The sequence below is a fragment of the Schistocerca cancellata genome, chromosome 5 (genome assembly GCF_023864275.1).
Source record: "Schistocerca cancellata isolate TAMUIC-IGC-003103 chromosome 5, iqSchCanc2.1, whole genome shotgun sequence".
NCBI classification, from domain to species: Eukaryota; Metazoa; Arthropoda; class Insecta; order Orthoptera; family Acrididae; genus Schistocerca; species Schistocerca cancellata.
The window spans coordinates 644,729,933-644,742,722 of record NC_064630.1 but is presented as its reverse complement, the minus strand read 5'-3'; the positions used below and the strand labels follow the sequence as shown (position 1 = coordinate 644,742,722).

At 39.8% G+C, this 12,790-nt stretch overlaps 1 protein-coding gene across 1 annotated transcript in view; it reads left to right on the top strand.

The window, feature by feature from the left end:
* The window catches only part of LOC126188737 (uncharacterized), a 181,311-nt gene extending 175,812 nt beyond the window's left edge, over positions 1-5,499 (top strand). The window contains exon 8 of the mRNA XM_049930345.1: positions 5,399-5,499. Within this exon, the coding sequence (XP_049786302.1) occupies positions 5,399-5,499 (101 nt within the window). The remainder of the gene's footprint in view (positions 1-5,398) is intronic.
* The last annotated feature ends 7,291 nt before the right edge of the window (positions 5,500-12,790 follow it).

The following is a 12,790-nucleotide window of genomic DNA, read 5'->3' as shown; positions in this document are numbered from 1 at the left end:
TCATCCTAACCCACAACTACTTCGCTTTCGAAGGCCAGACATACCAACAATTAAAGGGAACAGCCATGGGTACCAGGATGGCCCCCTCGTACGCCAACCTATTCATGGGTCGCTTATAGGAAGCCTTCTTGGTTACCCAGGCCTGCCAACCCAAAGTTTGGTACAGATTTATTGATGACATCTTCATGATCTGGACTCACAGTGAAGTAGAACTCCAGAATTTCCTCTCCAACCTCAACTCCTTTGGTTCCATCAGATTCACCTGGTCCTACTCCAAATCCCATGCCACTTTCCTTGACGTTGACCTCCACCTGTCCAATGGCCAGCTTCACATGTCCGTCCACATCAAACCCACCAACAAGCAACAGTACCTCCATTATGACAGCTGCCACCCATTCCACATCAAACGGTCCCTTCCCTACAGCCTAGGTCTTCGTGGCAAATGAATCTGCTCCAGTCCGGAATCCCTGAACCATTACACCAACAACCTGAAAACAGCTTTCGCATCCCGCAACTACCCTCCTGACCTGGTACAGAAGCAAATAACCAGAGCCACTTCCTCATCTCCTCAAACCCAGAACCTCCCACAGAAGAACCCCAAAAGTGCCCCACTTGTGACAGGATACTTTCCGGGACTGGATCAGATTCTGAATGTGGCTCTCCAGCAGGGATATGACTTCCTCAAATCCTGCCCTGAAATGAGATCCATCCTTCATGAAATCCTCCCCACTCCACCAAGAGTGTCTTTCCGCCGTCCACCTAACCTTCGTAACCTCTTAGTTCATCCCCATGAAATCCCCAAACCACCTTCCCTACCCTCTGGCTCCTACCCTTGTAATCGCCCCCTGGTGTAAAACCTGTCCCATGCACCCTCCCATCACCACCTACTCCAGTCCTGTAACCCGGAAGGTGTACACGATCAAAGGCAGAGCCACATGTGAAAGCACCCACGTGATTTACCAACTGACCTGCCTACACTGTGAAGCTTTCTATGTGGGAATGACCAGCAACAAACTGTCCATTCGAATGAATGGACACAGGCAGACAGTGTTTGTTGGTAATGAGGATCACCATGTGACTAAACATGCCGTGGTGCACGACCAGCACATCTTGGCACAGTGTTACACCGTCCAGGTTATCTGGATACTTCCCGCTAACATCTGCCTGCCAGAGATGGGAACTTGCCCTTCAGCATGTCCTCTCTTCTCGCTATCCGCCAGGCCTCAATCTCCGCTAATTTCAATTTACTGCCACTCATACCTCACCTGTCTTTCAACAACATCTTTGCCTTTGTACTTCTGCCTCAACTGACATCTCTGCCCAAACTCTTTGCCTTTACAAATGTCTGCTTGTGTCTGTGTATGTACGGATGGATATGGGTGTGTGTGCGAATGTATACCTGTCCTTTTCCCGCCCTAAGGTAAGTCTTTCTGCTCCCGGGACTGGAATGACTCCTTACCCTCTCCCTTAAAACCCACATCCTTTCGTCTTTCCCTCTCCTTCCCTCTTTCCTGATGAGGCAACCATTTGTTGCAAAAGCTTGAATTTTGTGTATATGTTTGTGTTTGTTTGTGTGTCTATCGACCTGCCAGCACTTTCGTTTGGTAAGTCACATCATCTTTGTTTTTAGATATATTTTTCCCATGTGGAATGTTTCCCTCTATTATATTCATTTACATTATAAAACATGCTGGACAAGACTGTTGGTTTGTTTTGCATACTTTCACTCCTTGTTGTATTATGGAATCATCTTCTGGGGAAGTGCATCTAAAGCAAATAAAGTGTTTATTCAGAAGAAGTGTACAGTTAGAATACTGCATAAAGCAGATAACCATACAATTTGGAGAAGCAGTTTTAAGGATCTTGGAATTTCCGCACTCACTTCCCAATACATATGTAGGTGTTCCTGCACTACACTACAATTTACTAGCATTATGACTTCTCAGTATTCATACCAGCATCATCTGTGAGCACTCTCATGGAGAGTCTGATGTTATCCAGTATGTCATTTCTGTAAGAGGATGGTTTGATTAGTCTGGTATAAAAGCAAAGAAAGATGTTTGTTTTGTACACAACTCGCCTTACTTCTCGACATAGTTTTCTCTGAGGGATAAATACTTGGTCTAGTGGTGCTCCAGTTTTTTCATCCCACTGGAAAAATAGATTCTATCAAACTGTGCAAAACACACATTGACAGCAACTAACACTTCCACAATTGATGTATATTTCTTCGCAGCAAGTTTCAGATTAGGGAACAGGAATAAATCACTTGGGGCTCTGTATGGTGAATCGATTGTGTGCCACCTTTGGTCTTTTTTCAGCCAACACAAGTTTCAAATAATCAAACTGTTAAATCTTCAAATTTAACACATATATTTCGGACAACACAACAACACATATAAGTCACTGAGTAAGTTGACCTGTGTACAAGTTGGCATTCAATTAAACACTGAGTCTCAGTCTAGCGGCCGCTGCTCGGCTGGCCGCTTAGGTGGCGCAGCTGCTGCATGGCTGGCAGACAGCGCCGCACGTAGAGGACGCGCGTAATTGCGCGGCGGCACTTTGAATAATCCGCGAGTCACAACACAAACAATGAAGCATAATAGGATCCAGTTATGGTTCTGTCTTTTTCCAAATGATCTATGAGAATTATTTCTTGGGAATCCCAAAAAGCAGTGGCCATCACCTTACCACCTGACAAATGGTCTTTGCCTACTTCCTTGCATTTTCACCAGCTATTGCCCATTCTTTCAACTGCCATTTTGGCTCTGGTGTGTAATGATAGATCCAGGTTTCATCGACAATAACAAATCAGTGCAATATATCTTGTGGATTGTGGTTAAACATTGCCAGACATTGTGTTGGCATGTTGTGCCAGATGTGCTTTTGGTCGACTGTGAGTGATCAGTATCTACCTTGTGCATGACTTCATAGCCTATTCCCTGTGCTTAGTTAAGATACCTACAGTCTCAGCAATTTCACGAATTTTTTTTTCTGGTGGTAATATCATGGATTTAGTTTCCATTATGATGCTTGTCCAAACACATTTAAACTTATTAATCCAAAAATAAATTATCTTCTATGATGGTGCAGAGTCAGCATGAAATTCATCCAGTTCTGTTTTGTTCTGTGTAGCAATTCAACCCTTCAAATGAAAATCTTTAATAGCAGCAGGAAACTCAGTTTTCTGCATTTTAATTGCAGTAGACACACTGACCAATTCAGACGGCTATCAACAATGAAATGTATGCTATTCATTGTTGAAATTCTTTATATGGTCCTTAGAATAATCAAGCTTACCAATCATGAAGCCACAACAAAAATGTTCCATTTTTTCATGGAAATTTACCAGACTTATGAACACACCCACATATCTAGTGAATAACAGTTGTCCCATAACACCCTCTTTGGGGTTTCCCCAATGTTCCACTTTATGTCTAAAGTTAACTCTCCACTACAAGTGATATGATATGTTCTGTTTCTAGGAACTCTTCAATCCAATCCCCTTTTGCTTGTATTGTGTTTATTAGGTGATAGTGCAAAACTGCACTGAATGCCTTCTGGAAGTCAAGGATCATGGCATCAACATGAACGCCAGTATCAGCTTACTGCCTTCTGTGTCTCATAGACAAACACATTTCCACAGAGCTCGTGTTCAGTTTCCAAAAAGTTCATAAGATGCATTAAACACAATCCACAACTGTACAACATACTGGTGTCACTGATGTAGGAATGGAGAAAGTATATTAAGGTGTCACATTCCATTGATGATGAAACTGACAAAGTTTTTAGGACGGGACATAAGGTTGGATTGCAGCATGATGGGCAAGGAAATGAGCCACACACTTGCAAAGGAACCATCCTGGCATTAACCTAAATGCAGATCCATTGTGCTGGCCACTGTGTCACACCACTTGGTGTTAGTGGTACAGTCATCAGGCTTTCATTGTGTCCAGTACACTGCCATGCTACACCCCTGTAGAGACTTTGAAAATTAGAAATTGACCAGTTTATCAACTTCTAAGCTCAATAACTTATGGGTTCTGAGAAGACAAGTGGTCTAACTCATTTAAAAAGTTTTGTTAAGGCTATGTGTAGCCTCATCCTAGCCAAGGCCTTTGATTATGCTGATCATAAAATTCTGCCAGGGAAGCCAAAATTGAACTCCATTAAAGACATATCCCATGCCTGGATAGAATAATATATTAAAAACAGATACCAAAAGCTCACATTAACAAATGACACAACAGGTTGGGTTGGGTTGGGTTGTTTGGGGGAAGAGACCAAACTGCGAGGTCATCAGTCTCATCAAATTATGGAAGGATGGGGAAGGAAGTTGGCCGCTCCCTTTCAAAGGAACCATCTGGGCATTTGCCTGGAGTGATTTAGGGAAATCATGGAAAACCTAAATCAGGATGGCCGGACGCGGGATTGAACCCTCGTCCTTCCGAATGCGAGTCCAGTGTGCTAACCACTGCGCCACCTCGCTCGATGACACAACAGGAATGTGATTAAATTTGGATGGGGAAACCTTAAATAATGTTCTTGTCCTGTGTGAAGGATTTAAAAAAAGATGTTGGAAAACTTCTCATCTGCCATTTTTGTTGATGGCAACTATATGGAATACTGATAAACTCCCCAAACACATGCATATCAGACACAGCCAACAGAATGCTAGAACAAACTTACAATGGGTTCTCACACCAAACTGCTTAACCCATAATCTCCCAAAAATTCATATTACATGATCCCAAATTAATAAAAAATGTCTTAATAGCTTTAAATATAGAGCTTGATAGGAACATACTGCATGAGGCTTCATGACTATAGTTACTTGGACTAAAGATGAATAATAAAATTAGGTGGCACTAGCTTTGCTCTCTGCTTTGCACTTAGAAATTTCTCTTGCTGTGTTGAAAAGCAGCATATATTGTGTACTTTCACTTGTTACTGTCCTATGGCATAATCTTTGTAGGCATTCCAGCTGAGTTTGCCACCTGACTTTATAATCTATATGGATGCTGAGGAACTTCATACGTGGAATCTTGTCCAGTTTATATACGTTGATCTCTACTTCTGATACATGTAAGTTATTTTTATTTGTTTGGAATTACACCATAAGAGTGTTTTTGATACCAAAGGTCAAGGTGTTTGCTGTAAACCAGTTGTAAGCCTGTTCCATTATCCTCCTGGTTGTGTGGTACAACTGTTCTTTGATCTTTTATCAGTATACTTTTCTGCTTGTTATAATTGTACAAAATTTCTTAAACAAGTTTATTTGTGTTTGAAAATACTTGTAAGTCATTAGAATATTGTTTATTATTTGACATTTTCATAATCTATTTCATTATACTGTAATGAACTTAAGCATTTATATTATTTTCTTTTTGTGTTTTAGGGACTAAGCTACAGAATGCTATTCTGAGCATAACATTGAATCAGTATATTCCAATGTCACCAGCATTCATCTACATTTACAGAAAAGTACAAATGAAATAAATCATGGAAATTATTCAATTTATAACATAGGTCATAGTGTATAGTTTACAATACTTCTGTAAATGAAGTAACCACTTTATAACCTGATAAGAGAGTATAGGTCAATAGGATTTTAAAAATGTTATGATCTGTTAACTATTAATGTATCATCTGGTCACTAGGATACTGTGAAGCTGTGAACACTACAAGTATTTCCTGTTGCATGATTTGCTGTTAATGAAGCCTATATTGAAATCAGGAATAATTATTTATGAGATCAAGTTCATTACACTGATAAGTCAAGAACTGTACAATTTATTTTATTCTGCTGCTTTAACAGTCTGTGTTATTCATATATAAATAGTTCTTCAAATTTTTGCCTCAATTTTCTCCCTCAAACTAAGGTATTTCCAAGCTTAGAAGAGAAACTTACACCTTGTGTGATTCAAACAATGTCATTAAAAGAGGTGCCATCTCATTCATCTTACTGCTAATGTCTGAAATGTTTCATTTGCTATTTGACCTTTTACATCAATAACAATTTGTACATTATTCAAGGTGCTAACATCTGTTATTGATTTTCAACTGATATTTAATTTAGTACTGTATGGCGAATAGAATATGCAGTTTCTTATGAAATGTATTAAAATGTAAGCTATTCTGTAGTATTATCTTCTAAAATAAAATAATTATTTTATTTGATATTTTAACCAACATCAATCTCTATTAAAAAAAATATTCTATCTTTGTCCTCTGTGATAATTCATTTCTTCTCATTCTTGAGTCCGTGTACTGAGAGATATTGAGAATTCAGCAGTAATGCAGACTTATACATCATAGTGTCATAAAATTATACACTGACCAAACAGAATAAATATATATGAAGATTTCAGAGCCTTGTAAGGCTAATTTAGGCAGTCAGTGTGTATTTATGGTTAGCATTTTGATAAGTTAGGGACAGAGGTGGAAATTATGAGCAGTGTGAGAAAGTAGCTGGCAGCAGGCAAAAGACACTCTCCGTAAAATACAGAATTCATTATGTTGCTAAAAAATTGTAATTCTTGTGGCTGTGATAGACTTGATAGGGTCACAATTAATCTGTCTTAGTAATCAGTTAATAATTCAATACATATTTCCTGACAGACTTAGTTATGAAGTACTAAAAAAGGTGGATTAGGAAATTGTCCTGTCCTACATCTACATCAATACTCTGCAAACCACCATGAGGTGCATGGCAGATGGTACATTCCATGTACCAGTTATTACAGTTTCATCCCATTCACATATGGAGCACAGGAAGAATGATTGTTTGAATGCCTCTGTGTGTTTAGTAATTATTCTAATTTTATCCTCACAATCCCTATGTGAGTGATATGTATGGGGTTGTAGTATAGTCCTAGAGCAATCATTTAAAGCCAGTTCTTGAAACTTTGTTAATGGACTTTCTCAGGATAGTTTATGTCTATCTTCAAGAGTCTTCCAGTTCAGTTCAGTTCCATGGATTAAACAAACCTGTGACCATTCCTGCTGCCTTTCTCTGTACACATTCAATATCCCCTATTTGGTAAGGATCCCACATACTTGAACAATATTCTAGAACCAGTCACATGAGTGATTTGTAAGCAATCTCCTTTGTACACTGACTGCACTTCCCTAGTATTCACCAATAAACTGAAGTCTGCCACCTGCCTTACCCACAACTGAACTTATGTGATAGTTCCATTTCATATCCCCACAAAGTGTTACACCCAGGTATTTGTACAAGTTGGCTGATTCCAACAGTGACTCATTGCTATTACAGTCATAAGATACTATGTTTTTTTTTTGTTTTTTTTTTTTTTGTTTTGCAAAGTGCAAAATTTTACATATATGAATGTGTAGAGCATGTTGCCAATCTCTGCACTATATTGAAATCTTATCAAGATCTCACGGAATATTTATGCTTCTTTTGAATAGTAATCCATTATAGATATCTGCATCATCTGCAAAAAGCCTGATTTTACTATTAATATTGTTTTCAAGGGCATTAATACGTAGTATGAACAGCAAGTACCTGACAAACAGAACTCAGGTAGTTATAGTAAATAGCCAGCAATCAAATGCCCTACCAGTTGTAAGAGGTGTGCCACAAGGCTCAGTGCTTGGACCTTTTCTCTTCCTGGTATACATGAATGACTTGCCTACTTTCATGCTTCACAAGTCAATAATATATGCTGACAACACAACCCTGATTACCTCAGATAACAAATTGGAGGAAGTGAAGAAACAAACAAAAGCAATGCTTGAAAAGTCTGCCATATGGCTCCACAGTAACAAGCTGATACTCAACAGTAGCAAGACGGAAACTATGTATTTCTTCTTGCACAATCTACAGGAAAAATTAAATGAGTCTGACTCTGTAAGACTTCTAGGAATCCACCTGGACCCGAAATTAACATGGAACACCCACACGGAACTGTTATGTACCAGACTTTCTAGAGTAGTCTTTTTGTTAAGGAAACTAAAAACATTAGTTAGCAGAAAACAACTTTTATCTTCTTATTATGCGTTCTTTGAATCTCACTTACAGTACGGAATAAAATTATGGGGCAACTCAACTGGTGCTCAGACAGTGTTCATGTGGCAGAAGAAAGCAATTAGAGCAATTACAGGTATTAAAAGCCAAGAATCATGTCGAAAGCACTTTAAGGAACTTAACATCTTAACATTACCTTCTCTGTATATAAAAGCGTGTCTTCTTTCCATAAAAAACAAATACATACCTTAACGTCCAGAACAGATGTTCATTCACATGATACCAGATATAAAAACAATCTTAATGTAGACTTTACTAGGCTATCTAAGGTCCAAAGTAGCTTTCAGCAAACAGGATTAAAATTATATAACAAGTTACCACAATCACTGAAAGACCTACAAGGAGATGCCTTCAAGAAGCAGCTGCACAAAATTGTTAGCTGATAAGTGTATCTATGATGTAAAGGAATTAGAATGTAGTAGAGAGTGAGAGTAACTATGATGTCAAGGAAGTGGAATGTAGTAGAGAGTAACTATGATATTATGGAATTATAATGTAGAGAATAACTCTTTATCCTCATGTAATGTAATCTGAATGTACATAGTTTCCCAATTTTAGATTCACTATCAAATGTAATGTCAAAACTGTCTATTTCAACAAATGTTGGCTAATGACAAGTAATAAATAAATAAATAAATAAAAAGGGTCCCAACACATTTCCCTGGGGCACACCACAAGTTACTTCTACATCTGGCTACGACTCTGCATCTACCATAACATTCTGTGTCCTCCCTACCAAACAGTCATCAATCCAGGCACAATTTTCACTTGATTTGATCATACTTTCGTCAATAAGAATTTTGATGCATTTGATTGTGTGAACCAAGAATTCTACTTGGGAGACTAAAATATTATAGATGGTATCTATTGTTGTTATCTAAGAACAGTTTTAATGAATTTTCTCATTCACCACATCAATTCAATATTGTCCATAAATTCCAGACAATATTGTTTACTCTGTACATACGAAGAAGGTTAAAATTACTGTTACATTGAAGGAAATTTCAACCGTCCTTATCTACATACAGGCATCCCAGGTGGAATGATCAGTGTTTAGGGATATAGCAGGAATGATCATTCAGAACAAAAAAGTGTCAAAAACATGGGATATAAAATGCAAATTTAAGAGTTGTGCATACTTGTTGAGTAAAAGCGATGTGTTTCACAGTGGTGAAGATGAACAAGTGCTCATAGCCCACGTTTACTAGATTTTTTTGCTTTGAATGGTGATAAACTGTCATATCCCTAAATATTGACTATTTCTCCTGGGACACACTGTATTAATTACTAACTGGCCAATTACTCAATGACATGTTAATCACAGCTTAAAATGGCAATCTCTTAAAATAACAAAGTAACCCATTGGAATGAGTGCTGTGAGATGAAGACAGTTTCAAATCATATTTTTCTTGTCAAGATTATTGCTTCAGTTAAACTGTCCAGCACTTCTTACCATCACAGCATTTTTACGTATTATGTCATATATGTAGTAAGAATCACAGCAATTTCTCACAGCAGTCCAGAATTATGTTTACAAGTCACCTTCTTCCAACCCTACTCTCACACACATCCTCATGAGCTTTAAGAGTATTCTAGTTTCGCATTATACTTTCCCAGATGGTAAACCATATATGCACCAAGTATGAAATCACATATGCACCAAGTATGTTTGCAATACCTCGTGACTTTCCAGAGCTACGCTTTCATGTAACCACTCCCCCCCCTCGCCCCCCTCCCCCCCCCCCCCACACACAAATGGGAAATGGGGGTGCTGGGATAGCCTCACCCCCTCAGGAACTGCCTCCTGATATCTAGTTTTTTATAAATTGATCTTGGCCATCCAGAACTGTGCTGGTAGATACACAAAAGTGTCCATTTTTATAAATATAAATGCCTGACTTAAAAGTTATGCACCAGAAGGGGAGGAGAAAATGAAATGAAACTTCATGGGTTGAGAGAGTATGTAATGTTATTTCGATGTTTACAAAATAATTCAAATTTGTGAAGAACTCACTGATATAAACTCACTACCAGTGTGATGTTGCACCTGTCTGACCTAAAAGCATGCAAGGATTCAGTTGGGAAGGATGTAATTAAGCAGCTGTACCTTTCATGTGCCAAGCAGGCACACAACTGTTCTAACTGGTTTGTGCTATGCTGGATACTGGTGTTGGGACAGAGTTAATGTCCGAACTGTTTCCACACATGTTCTGTCAGGGACGTATCCGGGGATCTTGCTGGCACAGGTGTACCTCAACGACACACAGGTACTTCATAGAGGCAGATTTCATGTGTGGACAAGCTTTTTCTTGTGTAAAAATGGCTCTATCATACAGGTGCAAGAGTGTTAACACAAGGAGATGCAGGATGTCCTTGAATTAACTGTTGTGTCATCAGATTTCCCTCAGTCACTACCAGCCATGACCTGAACTCGTACCCAATTATTCTTCATACCTACCCACTTACTTCTCATCGTAGTCACCCTAGTGATGAATACATTTCTCTCAACGAGAGACCAATTTGTTACACTAGCATTGTAGAATGTTTGACTTTGTTGATAGAGCCACAACTTCACCTCTGCTTGCAACACTTCATCACTATCAATATGAAATCCTCAACTGTGTTCTTTAAGTTTTGAGAACAGATGAAAATTGGATGGTGCGAATTCAGGACTTTATAGATGATGATCAATGACAGTGACCCAAGGTGTTGGATTGTTGTAGATGTCACAGCACTTATGTGTGGTCTCGCATTGTCATGGTGAAGGAGAGAGTGCTCAATGTTTCGACAAATTCATCAACCTCATCCTTTCAATTTTCTGATGGTCTTTCATGCACTGACATATCTGCAATACACACCACTATGTTACATGCTACAATTCAGAGTGCTCTAGTGACAGTGTTGTAACTTGCATCAGTGAAGTGGTAAAATCAATCTATTGATATGTATGACATGTAATACCTCAACCAATATTGAGAACAAAATGAAAAATTCAGAGGTGTCACTTTCCAGCATGCCCTTGTAGATTAATGTGGCAAGGCCCCGTCTGTTGTGGAGCAACCACTTAGAATAGATAGAAATCAAAGAAAGGATTTTTAAATATTTGATGATTGTATGACAAAACTATTATGAGAAAAAAAAATTCCTCACTTTGGGAGTAAAGAGGAAATAACCACACTTCTGGGAAGTGTGCTGGAACCACTCCTGTTCATGTTGTGTGTTCATGACCTGTCAGACAACATTAATGATGACCTCAGACTTACTGCAGATGATGCAGTTACCTATAGTGAAGTGCTATCTGACATAAGTTTCACAAATACCAAGTCAGATGAAAGTTTTGCAGAGAAAGTAAAAATGTGCATAAATACAAATCAATTAAATACAAATGTCATACCTATACTAACTATTCACAAAAATATAAGCATTATTTTTTTTGCTGTCAAACCTTTAGTATCAACTTATTCAGGGGCAATAAAAGGTTTTAAATCCCAGTGTGGATATAGAGCTTTCACCATTAGTGTCCTTGGATTAGCTAGAAGGTAACAACTTTCATGAAATTTTTTTCACAGTTGCATGTGGCCCTGTATGCAAGAGTTGCCACTTCTTATTAATTTTCTTTATGCTAGAGGCTTTAGAATTAGTCCTCAATAAGACCAGACTACCTTCTTGGTACTCGTGTATCGACCTCTGCCACTTATTGTGTTTTTGGCTCTTAAGTTGAGACTGTCTATTTATAGATAGTGAGGTGGATGTTCGAGTCAGTTACACCAAACAACACCATTTTAACAGTAGTTCATTTATTCACCTCTTTACACATGCAAGGCTCACAAAGAACTCGACATGGTGGAAAAGAGCAAAGATAATCTTAGCATAGCGTCCAAAGACGATGCTCGGAGTCTAGAGACGAATGTATATCAATGCTGGTGTCAACCTCATCGGCGCCACATAGCCCCCCACCCCCACCCCCGCAGTACGGAGTACTCTTGAGAGGCCGGGGGGGGGGGGTGACCAAGGCGTCAGCAGGGGTGGTCCGTGGTCCCCGGGAGCCGGACCACGGTCAGCTCAACAGTGTCGTTGGGGAGCTGCGTGGGTAGATGTCGTGAAGGAAGGTTCGGCTAACGAACCTGGAAGTTGTTGAAGTGTGCCGGGCGTTGTTCTGGGTGTGCTGGGTAGGCCGGCGGTTTGCAGGTTGAACGGAGCGACGACGGCAATGTCTCTGGTGGGCATGGCCAACACACGAAGCGTGTCCAGTTCGACGTCGGGCGAGAGGGGAACATATTTCACCAGGGGGCAGGGAATGGTGGAGGTTGTGTCATAAGCACTGGATGGAGGGAAACACACAATGAACAGTGTATCATTGCATAGTATTATAGAGATGTCATGGATTATGTCCCGGGGAACAGGCACAGACACCTCGAGCGAGCACACGTTCAAGATGGGGAGCGTGAGTAACCTCGACAGCGCAAGGCAGGTGATAGGGGAGAGGTTGAAGGGACCGGCGGAGGGCCCGGTGGCGAGGGTGTGATTGTAGGTAAGCTCGACATGGGGAGCATGGGGTCACTTGACGGAGTGCGTGAGACCGGAGTAGGGGGCGAGGTCGGAGGAGAGCTCGATGATTGGAGCTGGCAGTCACTCAATTAAGTGTATAAGTCCGACCTGGAGGGAGTGGTCAGAGCCATGACAGTGAGTGTCGTGGTCGTGGCCTGAAGGGGGGTAGAAGAAGGCTCAACATGAGCA